Here is a 13,646-nt window from a genome sequence, read left to right on the forward strand (position 1 = left end):
GCTAAACAAAGGAGTTGTACCTGAGGACATTGGTGTTCACTGCTTGGCCAGCCTGATTAAGGTAGGACATCTGTCATCTTGAAACAACCATGGAACTATGTTTAAATTGGACAGACATGGTTCAGAGGACTGAAACTTCAGAACATTTAAATTGGACAGGCATGGTTCAGGGAACTTCCAGAAGGAGTCCTCCATGGCCTCTCCCCTGAGCAAGTGCTTCAATATAATTCTGAAGGGGACTTCCTTGAGCTTGTGACGATGGCCTTGGATTTTTGCCACTAAACTGTTGCTACTGAGAACTCACGACATGTTGCATATAGCTGGTATTTTCATGATTGTTTTTCATGCATGGTTCACTAACTGAAAACTCACAAATTATTACTTTTATAGGAGTACTGAAATATGAATCGGCAAGAAGGAAACCAAGGGTAACAAAAGAAGGTCGTCAGGAGTTCAATATCACTAACTGAAAATATTTGAAAATGCTATTAATTCATAGCGGGAACATCCTGTATCCCGCTACCTTGTGAGGTCATGATGACTGAATTCTATGAATTTGATGACTGAATGCTTATCTCTTTTTTTAAATAAAAAAAAAACTGAAAGCTATTACTTAGTGCATGGTGCATGCTGTTGTAGTTCTGCACATTCTGAATTGTAAACATGGATGTTTTGTAACTTGTTGAATTAGTGATCATTTGCATTTCCCTAAATATCACCGTAGCGTTAGCATAGACAATATACTAGTAAACACTAGTATTATATTGTAGCGGATGGCAAGTAGTGTACAAGGGAAATTAGCGTACACAGTTGGCAGCAGCAAAAAGTACTTTTCCACCGTAAGCTGTGCACACCACCATGTCGGGAGATCCAATATAATTCATACTCCGTCAGCTCTGGTTGAAACGTAAGAAAGAATCGACTTGCTGTATGCTAGAATAATCTCTGTACTCTTGGACGTACGTCTCCCGTCTTTTCGAGTGCATAACTATCTTGCGTCTCAGTCGCAGCATGAGGCCAGAAGTCAGCGGTGAGCAGCAGAGGTGTCTTCTTCCCACCGCCTCGATCTGCTCTTGCTTCGGTCCCAAAGTCAGGCCGGGATACGCACGAGAGAACCACGCGCCACAAACGGATTTGGCCCGTATATAGTATCCGTATACACCACTCTACCTTAACATACACCACACTACCTTAAGTTGCAGGGCAATGCAAGCACAAATAAAAGCGATCTAGCTAGTTACCTCCTGCTACTTGTCCTTGTTCTTGCTCGATCGCGTATTGTACCTTTTCCTGGTTCTGGGCACACCTGCTGTTTCCACGCTTGCGTTTTTCACAATAAACACTGCAGCACCATGTTCAGAGGCCCACTCTATACTGTACTCCCTCAGCTCTGGCTGACGTGAGAAACAGTTTATTGCGTTTGATTTTATTGTCTCGGTCACTTCCTGTACGCTGACATCATTTATCCACTTCTCATTCTCACCATCGTCTCCGATACTCTCTACTGCATCAGTGTAATTACTGGTTTTAACCATCTGCCCCCTTTCCCATAAATCAATAAAGAAATAATGGGGACAGAAGATAATTCTCACTCGCAGAGATGGCTTCCAACCTCTGCCCACCTCATCAAATGAGCTACGCGTGCTGGACCCTAGTGCTGGTATATAGCACTTGAAAGCCCAATAAATAACTTGCTCTGAGAATATGTCTCCTAACCCTGATGACACGTTGTCTTTAGCACGAAGTCCGTGCCTACTTCCTTTGCAACATGCTGGGTCTGGGCGAAGAAGTTGTGTCTGCATCATACTATAAATCTCTTCACAGCGCACCAACGGAGGCCCAGACAAATCGGCAGTGTCTTGTAAATTACGCAGTTCTCCCATTGCACATTCAACAGGATGCTTGAATTCTGCTGTCAATAATTGCAAGCCTTTAATAGCAACTCCAACTATGGGCGTGTTTAGTTCCGAAAATTTTTGGCTTTTGGCTACTGTAGCACTTTCGTTTGTATTTGGCAAAAATTGTCCAATTATGGACTATTTAGGCTTAAAAGATTCGTCTCACGATTTCTCGGCCAACTGTGTAATTAGTTTTTTTTTCGTCTACATTTAGTACTCCATGCATGTGCCACAAGATTTGATGTGACGGATACTGTGCAAAAAATTTTGGGTTTTGGAGACATCTAAACGGGGCCTATGTCTGTGCTTTCTGATAGTCGTAGGGACAACAACAGACTAAAACATTTCTCTATCATTGTGCTACCCATGTAACAGTATCCTAGCAGTGCCTCCACGCCACGCTCATCGAAATACATGGGGAATATGCGGACTTTTCGTTGCACATTTCCTTGCTTCAAGTCATACTGGAGAGTTTTACCTTCAAGGAGATGGCTGACAATAGGGTTGCAAAAGGTGTTGTGATGAAGTGAACACCCAGACTCCACGTCCCTCACAAACTTGTCCGCAAAATCTGCATACAATTCAAATCTTCGAACATCATCCGTGCTCAAGCCAGCAAAAGAGGATGTGGTGAGCATGTTCTTGGCACTGATAACCCATAGCTTGCGCTTCTTCACCCCGTGCGCATCCTGCAGTTCCTGTCCTGCAGGCACCGCCTGCTGCTGCTTGTGCTTGTCGAGCAGTTCCGTTGCCTCGACGTAGGCAGACATGATCTGCTTCCTGCGGCTAATCAATGAGAGGTGCCTGATGCGCAGCTCCTGGGCCCTCTCAAGCGCAAACTCCAGCTGGCTGACGGCCATCTCCAGCCTCTCCATCAAGTGACCTTGGGATGCCTTCTCCTCGCGCTTGCCCAACGCAAAGGAGACGCCTCTGCTCACGGTCTCCTGAACAAGGGCTGAACACACCATCTCCGCCATGAAGTCGCTGTGGGGATGGGGATTCCACCAACCTGCTGATGAATACATGCATCGTGGACGGTGGATCCGTGGGTTAGTTAGTTTAGTAGTACTTTAGTTTTTGACTCGCACAAGCAAGTCTGTAACAAAAGCTTGGGTTATCACTGATGCATGCGTGGAATACATATATGCTTAATGTTAATCCTTACCTTAGCTCTGGTCCTCCAGATCTTGCAGTTCGCACCAACAGATGGAATGAAGGGGATCGGAGTGGGATATATCAGGAACAGATCAAACAAGAGGTGCACACACTGCTGCTGTAGTGTTTCTTAGTATTACTGAGTCGGCGAGCAAACACTGTCTATCGCTATGTGTCTATATATAGAGAGGGAGGAGAGATGAGAAGCAAAAATAATGCTTCCTCTTGCTTTCCACGAAGTTGGTTATATTTTCTGTTTGTCATTACTTGTTTCCCATATTCTCTACTGACAGAGACTAATCGAAACGTACCATGATGCTTCCTCTTGCTTTCCACGAAGCTGGTTACTTGTCTTATTGTTCCTTAGTAATTCACTTTTGTCATTACTATAATGGTGTATTTTGTTTAAATTACCATGTTCTTTCAGCAACCTACCGCACCATTAGCATTCTTCAATACTAGAGTACAAAAAAAAGTAGGAAGGCCTCTTTCATATTAGGTTTATTTCTATATAGTTTTGGCCATTTAACTAAGGGAACATATCTAGTGCAAACCAACCTCTCCGTGCAAACCGTGCAAACCAACTGCGGGGGAGAGGTGGGAGGGGGGATTTGCAAAAGTGTAATTACGCCAGCTCCTAATCACACTTTTGCAAAATCCCCCTCCCACCTCTCCCCCGCAGTTGGTTTGCACGGTTTGCACGGAGAGATTGGTTTACACTTGATATGTTGCCTTTAACTATTGCTCGAATTTGCTTTGGACCATATACAACTCTTAATTAATTCAGAAATCTTTGACCACTAAGCTAAAAGTACCGAACAAAATTGGTCAACTTGTAGCAAAATAACTATTCATTTTAATAGATCATGAAAAATATGAAACTTGTACCAGTTTTTTTTAAAAAAAATTAAACATTGTATTGGTTCTTGAGGAAAGTACCTATGTACAGTACGGTCCTCTCCGCCTGATGAGGAAACAAAAGGAGCTACTACTTTAATTTGAGGCGCACAAGATCTTGAGTAGTATATATGGCACACAAGCTTGGGATACTGATGGAATTAATGTAAGGCCCCATTTAGATACTTGAATTGAATTCCATTCCAATAATCATAATCTAGGCACATACCAATTAAGCTAATATACTTGTGTGTGGAATATATTTGTATATTATTCTTGGCCACACGGGGGACATATACTTATGTGTTGCATTTCTGCTACAGGGGATGGAGCCGAATAGTGTGCTATAAGTTGCATGGCAGAAATATAGCATGGGGATTCATAGAATCAATTTCTGTCTTCTACCCCATAAATTTAAAATAGGCTTATATTTGAACTTTTGAAAATTGTAGAATGTTACATTCAAAGCTGAATAGTCTAATCCTTTAAGTAGATTTCTAAGTCCTCAAATTTAAAGATCTAAACCACCACTAAACCTAATCTTTACCTTAAGTCTGCTACAGATTGCTGGAACCACGCGCGTGTACCGTGGTCTTTACTCTTTAATTAGCTACTGGTAGTGCTTTAGCGAGATTACGTACTCTTATCAACCACTCCGTATGTAAGTGGAACTCACTGTCATCACCCGCCGGTCGGCAATATACTAGTATACAACTATAAAACGGTTTGCATCCTTCTCAATGACTTGGTTTTCCACAGGAATGACAATGTAGCAGAAGCTTCGTCTTGCTTTCCACGAAGTTGCGTTGTTTGTCTAATTGTTCCGTCACTTTTGTCATTACTATAAATGCTAATGGAGTGTTATCCTTAAGTTACCATATATGTTCTTTCAGCAACCTACTGCACCATTTTAATTTTTAAATACCACAAAGCGTTTGTGCGCCTACGTTGCAACGGAGACCAGAAATAAGACCATATAATTCAAGTCAACACCTGTATTATAAAATTTATAATATCTAAAAAAATATTGCGTTTGAGTAGGATGTCCGCAACATTAAATTTGTAGCCGACCATTATTTTCAATCGGAGCTTATTGTCAGGTCCCTCCAACACCATCGCATTTCCTCCAAGTTAAGGCTGATTGGACACCTCTTAGTTTTCTCCTTTTCTCAAAATTTAATTTCCATGTAACCAATAAACTTATTATTTATGACACCAAATAAATGTATCATAAAAATACATTTGATAGTATATCTAATGATACTAGTTTAGTATCATAGATCTTGATTCTCTTTTATGCATAATATTATGGTGTGTCATGGTTTAGTATCCTCAGTCCAATCAATTATAGTATAGATTAAAAAAGTATCAATTAATATTTATGATATCAAATAAATATTATTAGACTAATTATGAAATGTATTTTCATAATAAATCATTTTGGATCCATAAATATGAATATTATTCACTAGAAATTTGATTAAACATGAAGTACTTTTGCTGGCACGTAGCTCGTAGTTGCATTCTTTTTTTGACCGAGGGAGTAATTGGTTATTATTTGTGTTCTATCTTCTATCTATGACAATAGGACCAAGACTGCATGGTTTTCTAACTTTTGGATATTGTACCCAAACTATATCTCTAGAATGATACAACTTTTATCTCTCTTTGTTAATTCCGTATTATGAATTGCTGGCGCCCGGACATCCAATGGGATATGATTTCGTTGGACGGTAACCTGGGCACACTCCCACCAAATGGCCTAGCAGAACGGCCCATCAAAAAATGCCATCGCGCGACTCCGGCTTCGGTCCCTAGCCCGCCCGCCCGCGCCTGCCGTTGCTCCATTCGCTGCTACACACGCGCGTCCGTGCCCATCCGCCCGCACATGCACCCTGCCCCCGTCCGCCTCGCCCCGTCCGTAGGACCCCAGGCACGTCGCGCGCCCCATCTGCCAGCCCCCGGCTCACCGTGTCCTTCCCCCGGCGCCTGAGCTGTGCTCCCATGACTCTCTGAACATACCTCGGAAACATGAAAACACTTGAATGCAACATGAAACACTTGAATGCAACATACGTCTAAAGCAGATGAAATATTTGGAACATACACTTGCAACATGTGTGTGAAACATATGCAATATCCAGATAAAAAACTTACAACTTGCAACATGAAAACACTTATTGCAACGTAAGACTAAAATAGATGAAACATTTCGAATATACTCTTGCAACATATATGTGAAACATGTGCAACATCCATTCAGATAAAAAACACTTGCAACATACGTCTGAAATAGATGAAACATTTTGAACAAATGCTTGCAACATGCCTCTGAAAACACTCGAAACAAATATACGATATCCCGATATACTTTTGCAACATCCATATGAAACACTAACAACATACCTCTGATATGACATCTGAAACACTGTAAACATTTATTTGTATCATAGGGGGAGGGAGAGGCCAGGGCTAGTTTATTCCGGCCTCGAAGAGGGAGCCGGTGCCGAGAGGGAGCGCGAGCACCACCAGCACAGGCCGCGATCGTGGGTGCCCTTAGCTCGGTGGGGACCACCTGAGGCGCGTGATGGCACCACCAGCACCAGCAGGAGGCGGGCGGCGGGTCCGACGGCGTGGGTGGGACTGCAGGAGCAAGGAATAAGAGGCGCAGGTGGGGCGCGCGACGGGCAAGAGCGAGGAACGAGCAGCGCAGGATGAGGATGCGCGGGGGGAGATGGCCGCTGTGGAGAATGCGGAATGGGGCGGGCTGACGGCCGCACGGCGCTGTGAAGCGTGCGATAGGCGAGCGAGTAGAAAGATATTTTTGAAAGAGATGTGGGAGACGTACAGAGGAGGATGCAGGCTTGTTGGGCCGCTAGAAACATGTCTACCTGAATCACGACAAACATAACTTCTAGCTAAATTGAACTCTAATAAAAAGAACAAAGTCTTCGGACTGAGAGAGGAGTCTTTTGTGGCATTTAATTAATGATGAGTACGCTGCTTCCTCTAAAGCCCACAACATTTACAAAAATAAAGAGAGCCCACAAGCAGTAAAGCCTCGGTCAGGCATATGACGGCCCGAAGAAATGAGGCCTCGTGCCACTCAATCAATCAATAGAAAGGCCGTTCAGTGAGGTGAGGCCCACACAAGAAGGGGGGGGGAAAAAAGAGCCCATACCAGCATATCGCCTCGCTCAGTCGCTCTTCCGCATTCTTCCCCAAATCGGCGAATCTCCACCAAACCCTAGTCGATCTCCTCTCAGATCTCACCAAGTAGAAGGCTGCTGCACACGGCGCCGCCGGTGCTCGTCGAAGACACGATCACAGAAATCCTCCTCCGCGTCCCGACCGACGAGCCCGCGCACCTCTTCCGTGCCTCCGTCGTCTGCAATCTCTGGCGCCGCATCCTCTCCGACCCGGCATTCGGCCACCGCCTACCGTGAGTTCCACCGCGTACCTCCCATGCTCGGCTTCTTCCTCTCCAATGACACCGCACCCAAACGTATGCCTCGCTTTGTCCCCACCACATCGGCACCCGCCTTGTTCCAACCGCCGCCGTTCGATTACAACCGCATGTGGACGCTCGACTGCCGCCATGGGCGGGTCCTCTGCAGGGCACCGGGAAACGCAGACAAACTCCTTGTCTGGGACCCCATCACAGGAGACTGCCAGAGGCTGCCCTGGAACCAAATCGCCGTCTATCATCAGAGCTCCTCCGCGGTTCTGTGCGCCGTGAGTAGCTGCAATCACCACGATTGCCACCGTGGCCCCTTCCTCGTTGTCTCCGTGGGCTCTGGCTTTCTCCGTTTAAATGGTCGCCTACGGTGGCCTCATGAAGACGTGGGCGTGTGTACTCTTCCAAGACTGGGGCATGGGGGGCACCAATCTATCTGGACACAGGAATGGGGATGTTGTTTGCCACCAACACCAAGACTGGTATTCTTATTGGAGATGAACTCTACTTCAACATTGCCGAGGGTAACAACATTGTGAAATTTGATCTGGACAAGAATCGCTTATCCATGATCGATGCGCCTTACATGGTTTGATGTTCTCATTGTAACTGAGGATAGTTCACTGGGGTTTGCCGGAGTTAGGGGTTCAAGCCTTTACTTGTGGTCAAGAAAAGTGGATCCCGAGCGACTTACTAGATGGGTACAATACAAGGTCATCCGCATTGACAATCCGTGGCGCATAACCCTTGCGGTTGGTTTTGCTGATGGTATTGGTGTCATCTGTCTCAGCACAGAGGCCGGTACCTTTGCATTGGACCTCAGGTCAGGTCTCAAGAAGAGGATAACTGAGCTTGTGACCGAATTCACCATCTTCCCATTCATGAGCTTCTACACTCCAGGTACATTCTAGTCCATTGCCTAGATGTTATCGTGCAATGTAGAGCTTGTATGAGTTTTCTTATCTTCTAATTTTGTATATATTTACTAGAATGCAAATAATATTTATCTGTAAAACTTAACATTGCACTTCTATGCATTTTCTTATCTTACTTTTGATTTTGTATATATTTATTAGAATCCAAATAGTATTTATCTATAAAACTTAATATTAGTGACAATCTTGGTCTGTTTTAGAGAAACCAAATATATGACATTTTTATGAATTATGAATATCACATCTGATTGTGGTTGGCATCGATTTTTTAAGTAGAATTTGATAAACTACCAAGATGTGTCATGCTGGATGTTGTTCTTCCCTCAACCCAGTCATTGTTGATCTATTATTTTCATATATCTTGTACTATGTCAGTTCTAAATCTCATGCCATAAAAACCAGACCTTGACTACCTTCGGAAGTTGCACTAAGAAACTATATATTATTAATATTTTGTAGCATTCTGGCTTGTACATTAATTTACCCTGCCTGTTGATATTACACAGTCGGCACTCTTTATCGTTTCGTCTTTAACAACTTTTTTGTTCTACTACAATTTTATAATTCTTATGCTTGGTGCTTTTCAGATTGTGCTACCAGGAAACTGCAATCGCCAGCAGACAAATTAGTCACTGCCAAGCTGCAATATTGTAGCACCTGTCCAATTTATAAATCCACCAAGCTTAATGTACTGCAGTTAGCGTCTTGCAGAGCTAATGCTTTGTAATGTTTGTTAGTATTCTGTTTGGTAGTTTAATTTCATGTATTGTAAGCCATGATGGCCAGCTATGGACCTTATGTTTTCCATCACTTGTTTATGATCAAGACTATGGAGACTATGTTTGAGGTTTAGAGTTAGTTGCATTGGTGGTTTAAGAGTGCACTTGGAACAGAATTTATTTTGTGGTTCTATTGACTTGAAAATTGAAACTTGAATCTGACTGTTTCAAATTAGTCTCTTTTTACTTCTGCATTGAGGATGGTTGTTTCAGCTTTTTCTGAAATGCACTTGGAACTGAATATGCATGTTCAAATCATAGTACAGTCTCTGTACATAACCATGAACTTGGAACTGAATGGTTCATTTGAGGTATGTTGCCCCATTTGTTTGCGCAACATGAGAATGCATCTGAAAGGGTAAAAGTTATCTGACTGACTGTTTCAGCATGTGCTGGAATTAGCTTGTCAACTTTTCATAAAATGAAGCACAGAAAGATAGTCGAAACAAAGATAATCCAAAGAAAGATTGCTTTGTGGGATATGGTGTCGAACATATGTGGACTCATAGGTCGGGCTTGGAGAGGCTTCCCTATTTTGATGACCTTCTCCTTCCACATAATATAGATGTAATGCACACTGAGAAGAATGTCGCCGAAGCACTTTGGGCAACACTCATGGACATTCCTGACAAGACAAAGGACAACCCTAAGGCCAGAGTGGACCTGGCAACGCTATGCGATAGACCAAAGCTAGAGATGGTGCCTCCAAGAGACGGCAAGCCATGGAAAAGGCCTAAGGCCGATTACGTCTTAGAAAAGAAGCACAGGACGGAAGTGATACAATGGATGCAGACGTTAAAGTTCTCGGATGGGTATGCAGCAAATCTGAGGTGGGGAGCGAACCCAGAGACTGGCCGAGTCTTAGGGATGAAGAGTCATGACTACCACATATGGATTGAGCGGCTTCTTCCGTTGATGGTTCGAGGCTACGTCCCTGAGAATGTCTGGAAGGTGCTGGCAGAGTTGAGTTTTTCTTCCGCCAGCTTTGTGCCAAGGAGGTATCTGTGAAAGTGGTTGAGGAGTTGGAAAAAGCGGCACCTCTGTTGCTCTGTAAGTTGGAGAAGATCTTTCCACCTGGCTTTGTCTTGTCGATGCAGCATTTGATTTTGCACCTCCCGTCTGAGGCACGAATGGGGGGGGGGGCGTGCAGAACCGTTGGTGCTATCCAATCGAGAGATGTCTAAAGACTATTCGCAAGAAATGTGGAAACAAAGGCTGGATTGAGGCTTCCATTGCTGAGGCATTCATTCATGAGGAGGTGTCAAACTTCACAACAACATACTATAATGAGAACCTTCCTAGCGTGCATAATCCACCCGCTCGGTACAACGAGGACGAAAATGAATCGACCCTTAGCCTTTTCAAAGGGCCACGCGGGAGAGCAAGTGGAGCGACCACAAAGACCTTGAGCTATGAAGAGTGGCGCAAGATCATGCTCTACGTGTTGACCAACCTTGACAAAGTGGAAACGTATCTAGGGTAAGTTCTCAACGAACTTGTTACATACTCCGTAACTTTTGTACATCCAACAACATTGTTCCTTGTCGGTGCAGAGAATTTTTTGATGAATCCTGGCATCATTCAAGGCCCCCTTCTGACCATGAACGAGAGACCCTTCTTCAACATGGTTCGCCTGATTTCATTACATGGTTCCAAAAAAAGGTACCGGCCAACTTAGCTCTTACTAAGTTTGATGTTCCAAGTTGCCTGATTTCATTTCTCTCCTGCTTGAACTTGCAGTGCCAAAGGGATGTGTCTATAAGTGCTGAATTACGACAGGTGGCCAATGGCTTTGACTATAAGGTCTTGTCATTTAACGCTTATGACGTGAATGGATATCGCTTCCACACAACAAGGTACGAGCAGAGTCATCCCAATCCAAGGACCACGAATACCGGAGTATTTACGCCCGACACTGATCAGGAGGAGTATTATGGGACAGTTGAAGAAATATACGAGCTCGACTACCGTGGTTCCAAAGCACTTAATCCTGTCATATTCAAATGCCAGTGGTTTGATCCTGCAGTATCGAGAAAGTCCCATCAACTTGGGATAGTCGAAACTCGACAGGATTCCTTCTATCCAGGAGAAGATGTCTATATTGTGGCTCAACAAGCTACACAAGTTTATTATTGTCCATATGCTTGCAAAACCGACCCACGTCTTTAGGGTTGGTATATTGTGCACAAGGTATCACCACACGGTAGATTACCTCACCCAAACCCTGATGATTACAACTTGAACCCAAACACGCATGACGGAGAGTTCTATCAACAAGAAGAGGGGCTACCAGGGATGCTTGAGATAGACTTAACCGGAGAGATCGAAATGGAAGCAGACGAGGAATGGGTTGTAGACGAGGACGCTGCAAATGAGGTGCATGATCCGAAGGACTTGGAAATGCTTGATGGACTACGACTAGGCAAGGACAACGATGAGGATGAGGCTGTTGAGGATTTGGACAATCTTGATAGTGATGACGATACCTATCGTCCAGATAATCCCGATCATGAAGAATATTAGAAATACATGTAATACTATGTTATTTTGTAATTACATTTTCTTTATTTTGCATCTCTTACTAAGTACGTCTCGTTTATCTGTACTTACTGGTTTACTCTTTTTAATTGCAGGTGATGGGGCCCACTAGGAGGAGCTGCCCCTCGGTTTACGCCAACCAGAGGGACATGGCGGCGGCTGAGGAGGCGGAGGCATCAGAGAGGCTGAGGAGGCCGAGAGGCAGGCCCAGACAGGAGCCGTTGACTGACCACGGGCGCAGCTCCTCACGCGACTCTGTGCACGACGACGACCTTCAGCACACGGTGGACGAGGACGGGGGTCCATGGACGGAGGACGAGGAGGCGGTTCTAGCGATGGAGGACGAGGAGGCGGCGATGGTAGGGGTTCCACTTCCTCTGGTATGTCGAATCCCTACCAGCGAGGTCCCGCAAAGCTCCCAAATCGACCGATACCTGTTGAGAGGCGCCCACTGATTGCACCCGAGGGCGATAAGTAAGTAACTTCATATGTTCTTCATTTGATATGTTGAAAAATCATAATAACAACTAATAACTATTGTGGACCACTTGTGCAGGAACTGGGTGCTTGTGGACCAGGCGGCCCCGGCACGCAATGTGAATGGCATCCTGGGACTTCTATGCAAGAAACACTTCCCTAGCCTGGTTAGGAAAGGAGATCAGGATTGGGAGCTGGCCTGGACGTTCGACCACTATGCCCTCGTGTAGGATGCTCCAGATCATAATGGCATCTGCTGCAGAAACAAGGCAGATCGGGTGATTAGGGAGTTGTGGGTAAGTCTTTCTTACACTACATTCCTCAATTCCTCGCATTCATTGGACATTCTTGAAATAAAATAACGGATACCTCGTGTCTTTATGCAGGACTTCTTCAGAATCCAGGAGGGACAGGAGGAAAGTGCGTATCAGGTGGCTTACGCTTCCTGTAAAAGGCGTGTCACGGACTTGCACTACGAGTCCCACATCCAGGCCCACATAGACTACAACGCCAAGTTCCTACTCAGGCGTGTCAACAAAGAGGAGGCAAGACGGATGACGCTGACAAGGGAGCAATACATACAGGTAAATACAAAACATGAATATTCATTTCTTTTGAGATTAAGTATGCCTAATTTGATCTTCTGATATGTCGTCTACTTGATGTCCTGTAGGCGATTCCAAGATGGTGCGCCACCCACCCCGATTGCTGGGAATATATTGTGGACACCTGGTTGGACGGGGACTGGCAGAAGAAGCACGAGGAGGCTCGCGATAGGCATTTGCAGATGCCAGGAGTACCTCACCATCAGGGCAGCCGCAGCCTCAGCAAATATGCAAAGGCATATGTAAGTCTCCGCCATTGCTCTAATCTAGCCGCACTCAATTCTGCATCATTTCTAACCACATGTTGTTGTATTTCTCGTAGTCGGATGCACACGGTGGCCAGCCAGTTGGTCAACTCAAGGCATATGCTCTGACTCACATGGGCAAGGCGACGGCCGACATCGAGTACGACCCAGATGCCCCGGTTGAGGCATACACCAACTCCAGCGATCACACCCGCCTCTCTTCGTACACGGAGGCGGCAAGGTCAGTCCATGGGCCGAGCTACGATCCGAGAACCGAGGAGCGCCTTGATCCTCAGCTCGTGATGAGGGTGGGGCAAGGCAAGAAGCATGGGCGGTTCTGGATTGGCGACGCGTCCTCGACACAGCCTCTACTCCTCCTCTCCACCAGCTCCGAGCAGCGAGCATGAGCTCAAGCGTGCCCATACGCCAACGGCCGACCGCGGTGTCGGCACTCTAGGTAAGCATTCCTATTTCATTAGTCGTTCTTTGACTTTTACATACCTTACCTATGCATTATTGAAACATTGGGGTCAAATGTTGCAGGCTCAGGTGCAGGAACTGCAGGCCGAGCGGGAGGCCGAGCGGCAAAGGCTACAGACTTTGGAGGCCCAGCATGAGCAAGATCAGCGGCAGATGGCCGAGATGATCAAGTTCATGCAG

The 13,646-nt window shown here is 45.2% G+C and overlaps 1 protein-coding gene and 1 pseudogene across 1 annotated transcript; one reads left to right on the forward strand and one right to left on the reverse strand.

Moving 5' to 3' along the window:
* Positions 1 to 1,003: 1,003 nt before the first annotated feature.
* LOC136544991 (uncharacterized) lies at positions 1,004 to 3,196 on the reverse strand. The gene is made up of 3 exons (XM_066537049.1): positions 3,064 to 3,196; positions 2,194 to 2,907; positions 1,004 to 1,948 (listed from the first exon to the last, which is right to left on the reverse strand). The coding sequence occupies exons 2-3, from the start codon at positions 2,873 to 2,875 to the stop codon at positions 1,248 to 1,250; spliced, it is 1,383 nt and encodes a 460-aa protein (XP_066393146.1). The 5' UTR covers positions 2,876 to 2,907; positions 3,064 to 3,196; the 3' UTR covers positions 1,004 to 1,247.
* Positions 3,197 to 6,684: 3,488 nt separating this feature from the next.
* LOC136543176 (uncharacterized) lies at positions 6,685 to 9,445 on the forward strand (annotated as a pseudogene).
* The last annotated feature ends 4,201 nt before the right edge of the window (positions 9,446 to 13,646 follow it).

Source organism: Miscanthus floridulus, chromosome 3 (assembly GCF_019320115.1).
Source record: "Miscanthus floridulus cultivar M001 chromosome 3, ASM1932011v1, whole genome shotgun sequence".
NCBI classification, from domain to species: Eukaryota; Viridiplantae; Streptophyta; class Magnoliopsida; order Poales; family Poaceae; genus Miscanthus; species Miscanthus floridulus.

What these genes read in the sequence shown, in the direction of transcription:
- LOC136544991 (XM_066537049.1), bottom strand. Translation starts at nt 2,875, where the DNA reads ATGGCGGAGATGGTGTGTTCAGCCCTTGTTCAGGAGACCGTGAGCAGA. An exon ending in ATCAGAAAGCACAGACATAG is followed by an intron (nt 1,949 to 2,193) that starts GCCCCGTTTAGA and finishes ACACGCCCATAG; the next exon opens with TTGGAGTTGCTATTAAAGGC.